The 16,463-nt window shown below is 26.0% G+C and overlaps 2 protein-coding genes across 2 annotated transcripts in view; both read left to right on the top strand.

Annotated features, from left to right (window-relative positions):
• The first annotated feature begins 401 nt into the window (after positions 1 to 401).
• On the top strand, positions 402 to 1,794 carry LOC136090380 (uncharacterized). The gene is made up of 2 exons (XM_065816979.1): positions 402 to 571; positions 932 to 1,794. Exons 1-2 carry the CDS (start codon positions 415 to 417, stop codon positions 1,792 to 1,794), a joined length of 1,020 nt encoding a protein of 339 aa, XP_065673051.1. The 5' UTR covers positions 402 to 414.
• Positions 1,795 to 15,159: 13,365 nt separating this feature from the next.
• The window catches only part of LOC136090381 (uncharacterized), a 21,197-nt gene continuing 19,893 nt past the window's right edge, over positions 15,160 to 16,463 (top strand). Inside the window, exons 1-2 of the mRNA XM_065816980.1 lie at positions 15,160 to 15,285; positions 16,219 to 16,288. Of these exons, the coding sequence (XP_065673052.1) occupies positions 15,160 to 15,285; positions 16,219 to 16,288 (196 nt within the window). The remainder of the gene's footprint in view (positions 15,286 to 16,218; positions 16,289 to 16,463) is intronic.

Raw genomic sequence — 16,463 nt, forward strand, 5'->3', positions numbered from 1 at the left:
TTCATTTTTATATCTTTCTGAAAGAAAAATTATCATTTGCTAATTATCAAGGTAATGCTTAATGTTTTTAAAAGTAAATAATGTTTTATTTAAATATAGTTTAGAGTAAAAGTGCCATTTATTTTGCATACAAATTTTTGCATTCTTGCTTTGTTATTTTTTTAATATGTTAGTGATTATGTGTCGTGAAAATGATTTTGAATTTGTAATAATTTCAAACATAATTTCTAACATGAATAGGTTCTAAAAAATATTTATTGCCTATGTTTTAGTCCAGTTGCTGTTGATGTTATGAATTTTTTTTATATAAGTTGTTACACAATGATAATTGTTTTCAAATTCATTTTCTCCTTTTTTGTCTTGTAGTGACTAAGTGATTATTTGATTTTTGTAAATAATTTTTTAGAATTTAAAATGTGGAAATCAGATGTTGAAAGTAATAATGCAACACAATATGTTTTACCTTCTGGTGAAAAGATTGATAAAGATGGTAGGAAAGTATCATACTATCAATGCAACAGAAGTGGATTTTATAAATGCATTGCGAAGAAAAGACTAGTTAAAAGTAGTGGTATGTATCAAGTAAATAGCGATATTTTGAGAAGAAAAATATTTGTATTTGCCACAAATTTTAATTTATTAGCATTGTTTATCTAATTACTGTTATAAGACTTAATTTAGTGACCACTTTCTTATTAAATTTTGTTGAATACATTATTTATTTCAAATAATATTAGAACACCTAATGTAAATATCTAAAAACTCTTAAACATGTATAGTTTTTGTGTGCTATAGGTCACTTTGTTTTGAAAATCTTTTAAAATTATACATATGATGATTATCTTTACTATATTTAGAGTTTTATGTATTATATATATATGATATACGAATATTATTTTAATCTATATGATCTCAAATATCTACTTAATAGGTACTCAAAAAATTGCTAAAAATTGCACGTCCACACTTAAAGTTACCCAAACCGTAGATGGACATGTTATTGTTAATGCTTGTTATTCACACTATGGACATAAAAATGAAATTCAACATATTTCACTATCAAGTTTTCAAAGGCAAGAAATTGCTAACAAACTTAAAATGGGTGTAACCAAAAATAGAATCCTAGATGATATTAGAGATGAAACAAGTTGTGTTTATTCCAGGTTACATTTAACCCAGCTTCAAAATATCAAAAACCTAGAGAAAGCATTCAACATTAATTCTATACAACTTCATGCCAATGATCAAGACAGTGTTGCAATTTGGCTAAAAGAATGGCAAATGAATGGAAATAATCCTGTTTTATATTATAAACTACAGGGTGAGTTAGATACATGTTATACATTTAAAGAATCAGACTTTATAATTATAATGCAAACAGAACATCAAAAAAAAATGCTGCAACAGTTTGGAAAAAATGGTGTTTGTAATGATGCTACGCATGGCACAAATGCATATGATTTTCTTCTCACTTCAATATTACTTGTAGATGAATTAGGTGAGGGGCAACCTGTTGGATGGTGTATAGCAAACAGTGATTCATTTAGATTTTTAAAATTTTTTTTTATAAAATTACATGAACATTCTGGAAGTTTTTGTCCAAAATGGGTAATGAGTGATTTGTCATTCCAATACTATGTAGCATTTTGTGATGTTTACTTATGTGCACCTCTGAAATTCTGGTGTACCTGGCATGTTGATAAAGCATGGAGAGAAGAATTGCATAAAAAAGTACACAATCTTGAAATGGAAGCAGATATATACAAGCGAATAAGATTTGTTTTACAGTGGTAAAAACCTATTTGATGACTATTTAAAATCATTGATGGGTTACTTGCAATCCTCAGTTTTGACACAAATGTTCGCTGAATACTTTGAAAAATATTGGGTTAATAATAAACATATATGGGCATTCTGTTATCGTATGGGTCATGGTATAAATACTAATATGTATATGGAACTTTTCCAAAAAGTTTTTAAGTACAGTTACCTGCAAGGTAAGCATAATAAAAGAATTGATAATTGCTTGTTCGCTTTGTTAAAGTTTAACAGAGACAAAGTGTATGAAAGAATAACAAAATTAACAAAAGGAAAGATTAGCTATAAAATAAAAATGGTGCACTATAGACACATTGCAAGCCTACAACTATGTGAAAATTTTACTAAGGACGATAAAGGAGCCTTGCTAATAGCATCTGAAACAAATGCTTACCATTACAGAGTTGTAATACACCAAAAATTGTGTGACATCACTGAATGTTTCACTAAATGTCCAGAATGTAAAGTGTGTACTCATTTATATAGTTGTGACTGTATGGATTTCCTAACTAAAAATATCCCATGTAAACATATCCATTTAGTACATCGTCATAGTAATCCTAGTATACCTACAACAGCTATACCTCTCTATTTGCCATCATCTTCAATTGAATTAGACTGCAAAATTATAAAAGGTTATGAACCTGCAGATATTACCATTTTAAAAGATAGCATTATTAAAAATTTAAAGGATCTAGCTAATTTAGTATCCCTTAGTTCAATATCAGATGAGGATAGTTTGCAGACCTTACAGAAAAATATATCATTAGCTAAAAATGCTTCCTTAAGTCTAACAACAAATAAGCAAAACGAATTACATATCAAAAGTAAGGTTCCATCAAACAAAACAATAACTAAGCAGCCAACGTTTTATTCAACAACAAAAAAAAGAAAAACATCAAACATTCGACTAGCAAAACCTTCAGCTGCCGAAATAAATAACTTATTAGATATCTCTAACTGGACCATGAAAACAAAAGGTTTCTAGACATTATATATATATATATATATATATATATATATATATATATATATATATATATATATATATATATATATATATATATATATATATATATATATATATGTTTATACATAAATATATATATATTTATATATGTATGTATATATATATATGTGTGTTTGTCTGTATATATATCTAATATACAGGCCTCTGTGAGATTAAATGAGTCTGAGAGCAGAGCTGCTACTCTAAACAACATTTTACAAGAGCTATCAGTTTTTATGCAAGCCATCTGATTTTTTATAAAATACATCATTTATTAAATACAAAATTTAATTTTACTCTTGTTACAAGCATTAGCTAGTAAATGTTAACAGAATATATTCATAACGAGTGTTAAAAATCCTACATTGAAAAAAATCCTAAGAAGAGCGTTTTCTTTTTATTTTTATTTTCTTTAAGGAAAATTTGGCATTTATTTAAGGACTAGAAGGCTTAAAAGTCTTCCAGTCCGTAAATAAATTTTAAAAAAATTATTAAAAAGTCCAAGTTTTAAATGCTTAATAAAAACTTTTGAAGGCTTCTGCCAAGGCCTTTATATATATATATATATATATATATATATATATATATATATATATATATATATATATATATATATATATATATATATATATATATATATATATATATATACATATATATATATATATTTTAAAAAAAAAAAAGTCATATTCTTGTTATACGATATGTTTATAATAGATAAGTTGATTTCAATGAAAAGGCAGCGTGTATAAATATTTTTAAATATATTTTGATATAATAATATATTAAAAATATTTCACTGATCTCTTGTGGTCAGCGTCATCAGGTAATAATAAAATGTTACAAAATAACATAAAACAAACCGTTAAAAAAGAAGACATTAAAAAACGTCAAATATAAAAACCAATTAAATAATATAATAATGACTTTAGTTACATTTTTGTCAAAATGGGACCCCAAGTTCTTGTTTTAACTTTATCAATAATAATCTCATATTGAACTCTTGCTTTGTCAATATTCAGGGATTCTCTAATTTTACTTATTCGGTATTCTGGAGTGACTGCCAATATCAAGAGTTTATCTCCGCTCTCGCCCTCATTTACTTCTGCCGAGGCCCATATATATATATATATATATATATATATATATATATATATATATATATATATATATATATACATATATATATATATATATATACATATATATATATACATATATATACATATATATATATATACATATACATATATATATATATATATATATATATATATATATATATATATATATATATATATATATATATATCTGTAAATATATATATATATATATATATATTTAAAGAATCTTACTTAAAGTCAGCAAGTAAATTGACCAAAGCAAAAGTATTTAAAAACTTTTTTCATATTGCTAACTGTTTTGACTTTTTTCTATATACACATTTACACTTTTAATTACATATCACTGTATATAATTTTTGTGATTTAATTATGGAATTTTGTGTTTATAACTTGCCATATTTTTAGAACAAAAAAAAAGTTTTAGAATTATTTGCTTACAAAAAACCAACTATCAGTAACACATTAACTAAAAAAGAGTTACGTCTGGATGACAATTTTCCTCATCCAGAAATATTAAAAGTATGATATTTCAATTGTCAAAGAATTAATAAACCCAGATGTGTTTGAAATGGTTCAGACAAAATGTAAGTTTTTTAAGGGAGCACATTTTTGGTTTTGTTTTTTTTTTATCAAATTTTGATACATGGTTTTATGCATTACATCAACATGTTTTTATAGTGCTTCTCCTTGAACAAAGTTGGAATTGTTCTGTATGCAGTACATCTCAGTATAAGGATATGATTGAGTGTGAAGTTTGTGAGACATGGTACCATTTGTAAGTAACTATATTTTTTTTATGAAGTTGAATGAGCATATAATAAATTGACCTACAACTTGGTTTTACTTATTCAAATGTCATAACCTGTTAATATTTTCAGGATTTGTGTGTCTTTATCTGAAACAGTAGGTGATGTGCGTTGGGTATGCCATAAATGTGATTCCAAAAAAGTTATGCGTGTGGAATAAATATACAAAATATTGATTGAGTTAAGTTCACTTGTTACTTGATTGTGCTGTTTTTTTTTTTAACTTTTTTTCAGCTTCTTTATAGTTGTTGAATTTCGAATTTATTTGTGTGCATCATCAAGTTGTTACAAATAAAAATGTTTTATTAAAATCTTCTAATTATAATCCAAATCTTAATATAATTTATTTTTCTTATTCTTCTGACCAACAGCTTGCAGTTTGATAAATAAAGTAATAAATGTTTTGAAAATCACAACTTCAAATATCTAAAATAATTTTTCAAATTCACGTTGTGTCTAATTTCTCTTAAGAATTTATCTATAACTAGGACATTCTCTAAATTGAATTATTTTTTTGTCTGTTTCAGTTTTAAATTAACGCCAATGCAAATGTTTTTAACAATGCTTCATTCAATTCTGAATGCAAATATTATTGTTTAAAGATGATGATTTTTTAAACAAGGCGAGGTTAACATTGTATGCAATTGTAACAGTTTATTTGCATATGCTTTCAAATTATACTTCATTTTTAGTTTATGCCAAAAATTTGATAGCGGCATAGACATTTATACCTTTCTGATATTAGCATATTCATTGGCATATAATATAATGCTATTTGTGATACTGGTATAAATTGCCCTAATTGTGCTGTTTGTGTCATGGTCTTAAATTTTTTTTGAAACAACACGCTTATACCTTTATGACATTGGTAATTTAGTCTTATATAGCCTTTTGTGTAATTGGTATAAGTCGTTAGGGTTATCTTATATTTATATTTTTTCCTTCTATCAATATATATACTATAGCGTATATTTTAGCATTCCGGGATAAAAAAATGTCTCTGTGTTGCCAGGCACCGTCAAAAATTAAAAAGCACCTCTAAAATTAACAGACACTTCCAATAATTGTAAGGTAAACCAGCACACAAAAAAAAAACTCGTCGGGTACCTGGCACATCTCTAATATACACACTCTGGTCTTTTCAAAAAAAACTATATAGAATACTACGGCATAGAATACTAATAAATTTCTACACATTTAAAAGTAAATTTTTATGTCTTATTTTTGCATTAGTTTGTAAAACTATATAGATATAAGATATAGTTAAACACTAGAGCTAATAAATGCTCATATGTGTTAAAAAATGAAGGAATGTTGTAACTAAAGACAATTGCAATTCAGTTAAAAAATAATATTTGCATTGTGCCTTAAAAAGAAAATCTGTTTTAGGATAGGATATTTTTCAAATACTATTGTGCATTGTGAATAATCTAATAAGTTTATAGTTCCCATGACTCCCTACCCACATTTATAAAACATAAGTAATATTTATTCATTATGTACAATAGTATTTTTTCAAAAAAAGAGTCTTTTATAAACCTGGTAGTAGGGTGACTGTTAAGAAGTTTAAAAGCTACTTTTTTAATTTGGTTGATACTAAAACACGAGGTTCAAAATTTTTTGTGACTAAAAGATTATTTTAAGGGTAGCTCGAGACCCTTAACAATTTGACGGGTCCCTAATATTTTGAAAATAAAAGTTCTTTTAAAGTATGTCAACCTGGTACTCAATAGAAGTGAATTTTTATAAAAACTTTAAAAATAATAATCAATTTACGTAAAAAATTTTAAAAACTTGAAAATTATGACTTTTACCTTAAAAACAATAGTTTTTATGCATTTATGACTGAAAAAGTTATCTTTATGAAAAATGATTTTTATTTTTGAATTTTTTATATACTTTTGCTTATTTTGAGTAACAGGTTGATATACTTTAGAAGTACTTTTTAATATATTTGGACCCGTCAAATTTTGGGTCTTGAGCTACTCTTAAAAGTATTTGTTGTTCAAAAAAATTTTAAACGAGCTGTTTCAGTATTATATAAAACAAATTAAAGGGGTAAGATCAGATTTTTTTTTTAAATGTTGTTTTAAGAGTCACCCTACTGGGTAGGGAGTCAAAGGAGTCATAGATAGCTTCCATAATTGAATTAGGAGTCATTAAAAATCACAGTGTTTTGGCACTTGTAATGTTTTTGCTGAACAAGCACTTTGTTTACAAGATTTTTTAGAGTCCAGCACTTGCATCAAATTTGCAATACTGAAAAATTTTATACAGCCATGTGTATTCTAAATATTTCTGAGAAACGTAAGTGCTACTTAAAAGATTTATTTTACATTTACATTTGAAAAAGTATTATTACAATATATTAGTACAATATTTTAGCCAATATAATTAATTTGTTGAAAGCAATTTAAAAAGAAGTACATAAAAAATTTGTATAAAAATAAAATGTTTTTTAAAAGTAAAATCTTTTCATAAGTTTATAAAACTTTATTTGATAATATTTTGTTGTAAATATGATTTTAGCAAAGAAATAACTGAAAGTGTGTAGAATTCACCAAGCATAGATATATGATAAATCATTTGATTAGATATTACAGCAAAAATTCTTGTTTAAACAAGGCAATGGTTGAAGACAAGTTAGTTTAACAGAAGTTAGTTTAACAAAGAATTGAATTACAGAAAAATATAGTGTTTTATTAAAGTATGTTGTAGACCTAGATTTGTTGTTTTTCTGCAATTGTTTTGGTCTTTTGGTTGTTACATTTTCTACATTTTAGACAGCAACATGATCAACAGTTTGTATTTAAACCATTAATCAAAGTTAAATTGAGATTTATGCATTCTCGTTATTAACATTCCAATAAGTATATATTAACAGCAGTAGTAGTTTTTAATACTTAGATGTTTAACTTTTTAAGGTTTAGCTTTAATTATTATTTTTCATTAAATGCAACAACCGTCTGATTAAAGACCATTGATGTCATTGATCCATCATTTAAGATCGATAAAACAGTTTGATTTTTAAACTATTTATTTTTGGTTTTTACAATAGTGAATATGTTTGTAATTATAGTATAGTATATATGTTTATATATAGTATAGTAGTATATATAGTTACTATGTAATATAGTATTAGAGATTAATTTATTTGTTATAGTAAGAATAGTATGTATAAATAAAATCAAATTTTTTTGACCACTTCGAAGAGTTTGAGGTCGGTAGTATATTGCTGACCTCATTTTTCCTAATTCCAAGGGTTGTATATATATATATATATATATATATATATATATATATATATATATATATATATATAAACATATATATATATTTATAAACACTCCTCATTGAGAAGCAAGAGCTTTACCTCTTGCTCTTTTCCACACTCCTCTAAAGTGGTTCATCTAAAGTGGAGCAAATTAAGATTTACTCTCTCACACCCATTTACTCCCACCAAATTTATATATATTTTTGTGTATATATATATATATATATATATATATATATATATATATATATATATATATATATATATATATATATATATATATATATATATATGTTTTTAATAAAGTAAGTATAATTATTTTTTATGCTTATATCATGCATTATAAAAATTTTATGAGTTTTTAGTTAAAAATGTTGTCTGAAGGTGGAGAAATTTGTAAGTCTCATATTTAATAGTTAGTGTTTTTTTTTTAAATCATGTCTTTTTCAGCTGTACAATAAATTTTATATTCATAAATCTTTTATTTAATGGTTATTTTGATTTCTATAAGATAAAGTTCTAAATAAGTATAATCTTTCAATACATTTTTCATCTTTTTTTGTTGTTGTTGTAACTTGTAATATTTACATTAAAACAAAATTAATTTATATTGTTTAGCTGATAGTTGTAACTATGAAAAAGATTATTCTTGTGGTATATTTTATCTATGTTGTTTTAATTAGTAATAAATTAAATTTCTATCAAAGTATTGATAATAACATTAAAGATGCTGTTAATTTTCATCATTTACCCTAGATTTCGGTCAAAGTAAAATTGATGTTGGTAAAAAAATTTAATCTTTTTTGTTTTTTTTTGTTTTTTTAATTTAATATATTTTATTACAAATATTTAAAATGTGAATTGTATTTCCGTTTATCCAATGCCTGAATTTTTCAAATTTTGTTTCGCGAATAAAGTTTTAAAAATAAAAGGTATGTAAGAATTGTTAAAAATATTATTTTTGAAGTGAAATTAAAGATTTAACATTATTACTTCAATTATTAATTTAACACACATTATGAGTAGCAATTTTACCAAACAAGAGGTCTAAAAAATAAGGTGTTTTTTTTTCTGATCAAAGAATTTTTTTATATAATAATTGCTGTTTTCAGATTTGGATTTATTAAAAAAAGAATTGGGTAATTAAAATAAACGTTTGTTTTAAAATTTTTTATTTGACATTATTTAAATATAAATTTTATATTTTCCAAAAAAAATGTGTTTTTAAGTAAAAAGATTAGAATTTTCCATTCGTATATGATATTTTTTCTTTAGATTTGGATATGATAAAGAAAGAAGTTGGTAATAAAAAAAGAACTTTATTTGAAAAGTTTCTTTATGACATTATTTTAAAATTTTTTTAGATTTTTTTTCTGATCCATTTTCATTTTTCTTTAGAAAAGAAAGAACTGAAACTTGGTATAAAACAAATATTTTAAAACTCAATAATGATCTTGTTTTCCAAAAATCTTTTACAGTCATTGTTTACAAATTTTTTTTTTTTTTTTTTTAAATCAACTGGATAAAAGAATTAAATTAAGTAATGTTATTCTTTACTGTTTTTTATGATTGATTATTTTGTTTTATGATAATTTATCAAGTGCAAAAAAATTATCGGGCCATTAATTGAAAATTCATAATAAATATATTTTATTTCTCTCAATAGTGGAAGCAAAAAAAGAATTAGGTATTTATTAATTTAAGTCTTCCAAATTATCTAAATTATTACCTGTTAAATTAATGTAATGTCGTTTTTAAATATTCATAATTACTCACAAAAATTTCAATTCTGGTTACATAATTTCTAGACAAAAAGATCTTGGATTTAGGTAACATTTTATGTATTAGCAAATTCCTGCTATAAGTAAAACGTTGCATTTTAACTTTCATATATATTATTTATTTTTTTGTTTAGAAAAACAAGCTTTGCTGTTAGGTATTATTTTATATGGAGGTGCTTTATAAAGTTTAAATAGTGTCTCAGCTCGCTTAAATATAATAAAGAGTGAAGGAGGAAGCGGAGGGGCAAAAATATTATTGTTTTGAAGGAGGAAAGGGGGTAGTCTGGTAGCTACCCTTCCCTTAAACTAAATTTTCACACCGTTAGTATATGTTGTAATGAGATATATAACTTTTATTTTTCTATATATAATTATTTTAATGAAATTTAAACTAATCATAAAGAAGGCAATATAATAAAGTTTACTGTTTTAGAGAAGATAATTATAATTATTTTAAATAACACTTTTAATTTCAATTTAATGTTAGATAAAAAAACAGATAAACCTCGAGAAAGTAAATATAATTTTGTTTTACTTTAACTTTTACTTTATCTTTAAATCGTTACACAATTAATTATAAAAATAGTTATTTATCAATTTCGATCTATTATATTATTTAGAAAAATCAATGCTTCCGGAACCAACGCTTTCTGCACCAGAGCCACCAGTAGTAGCGCCACCGCCATTACTCCCATTGGAGAAAGGTAATATATTTACATTTTATAATCTCTAAATTTTGAAGCTTTAACTAATAACTGTAGTTATAAATTTGTTGTAGACATGAATGTTAGTAAAATTTCTTTGGTCAAATGAACTTGGACCGAAACCACGTCGAATTACATACTTATTTTTTTTTTATTATTAGAATTGACGTGGAATGACTTTATGCTATGGCGCCAGAATCACCCAGGGCCAAAAACAAGAAGGGCGTTTCATTTTTGGGTCGGAAATGGTGGGCGAGACTTACCGTCTTTTACGTGGCGAAGAGGGTATGCTAGAGCCAGAAGGGGCGGCTTACTACGGGGGAATTCTGGGTTTGTCTTTAACAACTACTCGTATTCGTAGATTTGGTTTTTTTAATGTGTTAGAGTTGATAAAAAACTTGCGGTCGTTGTATAACGACCGCTTTAAAACAATAAATACATGTTCATACAGCCCCCACCTACGTTCGCAGTACTAGACTTCAACTTTTTTTTTTTGTGAGGGGTCACATTAATTTTACGTGCTTTAGAGTAACGCTTTTCTAACACAGCCTAATGGTTGCAACTTAATCAAAATAAAAAAGAGTTACCTCGATTTTAGAAGGCTTGGTATGTAAAAAATAATAATAATGATCAAGTAATCGCTAATTATGTTTTGAAATTTTAAGTATGTCGTACTTAAAATATATTTAGTAATCATGTTTTAAGTATGGCATATGGTATTATTTAAAAAACAAAAACGGTCGTAACGAAAAATCCAATGCTTAAAAACTACAAATATAACGACACAATCTATGATATAAAAAAAAAAGTATAAATAATTATTAACAACCATATATAACATGTTAAAAAAATGCAATAAAACATCAAAGTTTTTAATTATGGATATACGGTACGATTTTTAACACTACACAACAGGACTGTAAAGTATGGGCTAGTAAGCGTCAAAACACGTTTATACGACCCTTACAACTTTAAAACCATGGTATGGTATGATAAAATGATTTTTTTAAATAATTTTTTTGCTTAAAAATATTTTTAAATAGTTAAAAAAAATGTATTGGAGTTTAGTATGTGTCATAACTTTTTGCGCTTTTTCCTCTTTCTCGCGGAATTGCCAACATATAACAACCCGTATAACCCTTTGAGGACACATTCCTTTTATTAAGCGTGCTGCCTACCCATTCGGTCAAAATGTTTTCAAATTCAATTATTTTACATTAATACTAATTTGTTTTTTTGAAACAATGTTATTTGACCGTTCTCCGAGTTTTTGGATAACTAAAGCGGCATGCAACTATGCTTAAAAACAAACAAACAAAAACCCTTACGGCCCTCAAAGGAATAAACCCTGTAATAAATAATAGTTTAAGATCATATCTTAATGATTAAAGCTAATAACTTAATGATTTTGATTTTCTCATATACTGCTGATTTACTAACGGTAATAACCAATTGGTTTTATTGCGCACGAGATAGATACGAAGCTTACTGCTTTTAAAATTTTTAATTCTTTTGCTAAAAAAAAGCGGGTTGCAAATCTTCAGCATAAAAAAATTCTTATGGTATATCATACCCATACTCTTTGCACGGTCGAAAAAGTTTTTCAAATTGGCATGTCTGGAACACTAGCGAGCATGTAAATCACGATGTCGCATGCATTGTTCGTTTCTGCATTCAGATGGTTTTTCATATGGAAATTTAAAAAAGTTATGAGCTAATTTTAACTTTATTTTGTAACTGTGTTTTTAAAAATAAAAAAATAAAATTTGCTGAACACAAATTTTCTTTTTTTATCATTTTTCACACAACTTTTAGAAGTTATGCGATCCAAAGCATTGCTGAAATCAGGATTGCTGATTTTATTTGTTGAGTAATTAGAACAGTTAATATCTTGAGTTGAAAAGTTCACTAATAATAATTTTATTACATTATTTATGATTTTTATTTTTTTAAACTTGAAAAATAAACTTTTCTTGGAATAATGCAAATAATTACAAAACTAAATGTCAATTTAATTTTTCGGTTAACTAATGAAAATAAAGTCAAATGTAGTTTTTTGATAAGGGGTCGTCCATAAAATACGTTACGCAATTTTTGACCGTTTTTAACCCTCCTTCCCCCTCCCCTCTTCCACCTTCGTAATTAACCCTCCTTCCCCCTCCCTTCCCCCAAAAATCGTAACACTTTAGAAGCAAGTTTTGTACGAGTCATCACAAAACCACCAAACCCCCTGCCCCTTATAGCGTGACGTAATCTGTGGACGACCCCTAATTATTTCATTAAAAAAAAAAAAAATTCATAACTAGCTATAATCAAGCTTAAAAATTTTGATATCAACTTTTTTTCTAGTTGATGGAAGTTGAAAATGCGCTTTTTAATTTTTTCCTTCTTACAATTCGTGAATATTAAAAAAGCAACAAGAATTTAATTTTCGTTAGCATTTTAACATAAAAATAAATTGCAGAAAAAATAAATTCATTTAGGTAACAAACACTTGCATGCACACAGCATGCAATTTTTGACATTGTTTTTATGGCAATCGCTTCTGACTTCGCTGGTAACCAGAGCAATTAATATTTTCAATTTACCTTGATTTTAGTGTTTTTCTGCAGTATAATATATGACAAAGCAAATTTTCTTTATTTGGCAACTCTAAACTTCAAAGCGCATGGGCAAAACGCACTTTATGGACTTTAAGCATTAGATTACTTAGTGTTACATTTTATTAAAAAAATCACACTTTTTTGAAATGGGCTAAACTTGATATATATTGCATTGATAAATTAACTTTTTATTTACAAAGAATTAATGAAAAAGAACACATTGAGGTGTATGCACTACACCTTTTTTATAGAAGTAATCTTTCAGACAGTTGAATAATTCTAAATTTAAGAGATTTTTTTTTGGTAAAAGTCTTTTTACCAAACAGTTTTTTTCATCAAGATTTACTAAATCATGACTCTAATAAGGTGTTTGATGTAATCACAAACATTACTCTGATCGATGTGACGTGCAGCAAATCTTTCACCATCTGCATCTTAGACTTCATGTATAACTGTTTGGAGTGAATTATATAGATTTAATTATCATTTACTTTTGAATTTTACTTATGAAGCCTTCTAAAAGATAAACATATAAAGAATACATAAAAATTGGAAACACCTTTGTAAAATTTTATACAAGCTTAACACTTAACAAAAGTCTATAAAAAAAAAAAAGAAATGAAAATAGATGTTTGCTCTATAATTATAAATACTCTCGAGTCCTAGATAAAAAAAAGGGGGACGTTTGTTAATTTTTGGAAAATTTTCCCACCCACCTTAAGCTTAATAAGACACCCTTCCCCCTCTAAAATTCCCACCCACCCTTTTATTACCTCTTTATTTATACCTTTAATTTGCCCCTTTTGTATTAAGGACTCGAAAGTAGTTATAAATTTATAAACTTGAATAATAGATAAAGAAAGGTTTTTTTATTTAGTATAAAAATAACAACAGACCTAATTAGCATATTGTTTAACATGATCACAATCAATAATATGACAGCTTTTAAGTTTCAATAAGCTCACTCTATTGTGTTATTGGTGTTTTTTATAAGTTTTTTTCAGAAAAAAAAGTGTGTTTAAGATAAAGCTGATAAAGTAACAACAATTATATTATTGAAGTAGGTTTCCTCATTCGAAAAAAAGTAAAAGCTGTATCTAAATGTAATTTAATTTAGTGAAGTAGAATCAGAGCTATTAATAGAGCTCAGAGTCTCCTATTGCTTGTTAACGTTGAAAAAGTGCCATGAGAGCTTGTTTGATGGGTTTAATGATATTCAGATGTTAAAAAAATTCTCATGACTATGTATGAAAATATCACAACATAAATGAAAACAAAAGAAAGAGAGAGAGGGTTAGTTTGAAAGTAAAGGTTGGTGTGCAGCATTGTTCAGTGATGCACTCTAGGTTTTTATAACCATCTTGTAATCTATTTGTAAAGAGTTTAGACTTATTTTAGCATAAAAACTAATTTATGTAGTTGAAGGAGAATTAATATATAGTGTTGAAAGTTTCAGTGTTGAAAAGATGGAATTGAAACAAAAGAGCTAAGGAATAACATGATAAAGACATTAGTCATCCAGTTAAGAATGACCAAGCAAAAATATCTAGGAAATGGGCTTGTGGAGTGTGTAGGAAGGTTACATTTTGTGAGCAATGAGTTCATAAATTTCAACTGCTTTATACGCAAGGAGCATTTATTAATTTTCAGAAAATTTTCCCACCCACCCAGAGCTTTTTAAGACCCTCTCCTTTTTTACTTTTTAACCAGACACATTGGTTTTGTAAAAAATTTCTGGTGCAGGTAAACTCATAAATTAGGAGATTACAAAACAAAGTTGAAGGCCAAACAACATAATACTATTTAGAGTATCAGAAAGTAACGTTACCTCATTAGATAAACCATACCAAAAAGATGAGTAATTTTGTATTCAAATATTTACTATAACTACTTCACATATTGTTAAGAAAAATATAATTAAAGTGATCTAGCTTGGTAAAAAAGGCAATATTGTATAACATTGTTAAAGACCATTGTTGGTAAAACTAGTAAATTATTGTCAAAAAAACTTTGTAATAAAGAATCTGAGTAAATTTGCAGATGCTAAGATATAAATCAATCAAAGAGCCTCATAATTTGACAATAAAAGAAAACAAAGATCTTGAAATTTTAGTAGCTGAGGCAAAGGAACAACAGCAAAAAAATGTAGGGGAACAAATAATTGTGGTAAGACAGATCAGAGCAAATGAAAACTAAATTCAAGCAAAAATTGTATAGTGTAGACACATTATTGGAATAACTTAGAGTTGAGCTATAGAAAACTCTATAGAACTCTTAACTTAAATGTCATTAGTTGTCATTAGTTGAACAATAATATTTTATGAAGCTAACAAATTTGAAAATAAACTAAAATTATCATTTTAGTAAGATGTCATATATATATATATATATATATATATATATAATTTTAAAAACACTTATCAAAATGTATTCTACAATTTGTTTCACCTTCAGCAGGTTTATCAAGAAGCTTCCTGATGATCCTGCTGAAAGTAAAACAGGCTGTAGAGGATATTTAGATAAGTGTTTTTACTAATTTAAACCAAAAATATCTTTTAAGTCACCCGCAGTGACTTAAAAATTACCAATGGAAAGGAGATTCTGGTACAGTTCGGGATGTTGCTCAATGCAATGATTTGTCAAGTCTTGTGTATCAGTTATTCACTTGCAAATTTTCTGATGGATATTTTGTTAAGCTTGAAATTGATGGTGGTAAAGGTTTTCTCAAGTTTTATCTAAGCATTGTTGTACTGCATTTAGAGTAGATAGCAGCTTATCACCTCAATTTTAGATTGTTTCATAACTGAAACTTGCTACTTCTAATCATTCACTAAAAGCCAAGAAATAAGTTTTAGAATAAAATAATTTTTTTATGTTATTTTAATTTTTTATCTTAAGCGTTGTCAATAGTTCACATAAACAATCTCAAAGAGTAAGTTTCTTATTTTATACTTATTATACTAACAACCTGCATATATAAGATATATATATACCTTTTTAAAATTTAATTCTTTATAAAATTTTTGTAAACTAATTAAAAAAATATTTTAAACATATGATGTATCTTTGTTTCTAATAATAATTTTTTTACATTTTTAGGTACAGTATCTGCTGTTATACCTGCCTATTGCTGTTGTAGGTACTCCAAATTTCAGAAAGTTCATTAGCTGTATGTTATTTTCATTGAAAATTAAATTTTAACTTTATTGAAGAATCTTCTGTCTTGTAAATAGGTCATTCCGTAAAATTCCAACAGATTTCAATACCTTTACACAGTAATTTACTGACCGGTCTGTAAAATATTCAATTTCAAAATAGTATTTGGATTCCATGTAGTATTTGGA

This window comes from Hydra vulgaris, chromosome 13, assembly GCF_038396675.1.
Source record: "Hydra vulgaris chromosome 13, alternate assembly HydraT2T_AEP".
In the NCBI taxonomy this organism is placed as follows: domain Eukaryota; kingdom Metazoa; phylum Cnidaria; class Hydrozoa; order Anthoathecata; family Hydridae; genus Hydra; species Hydra vulgaris.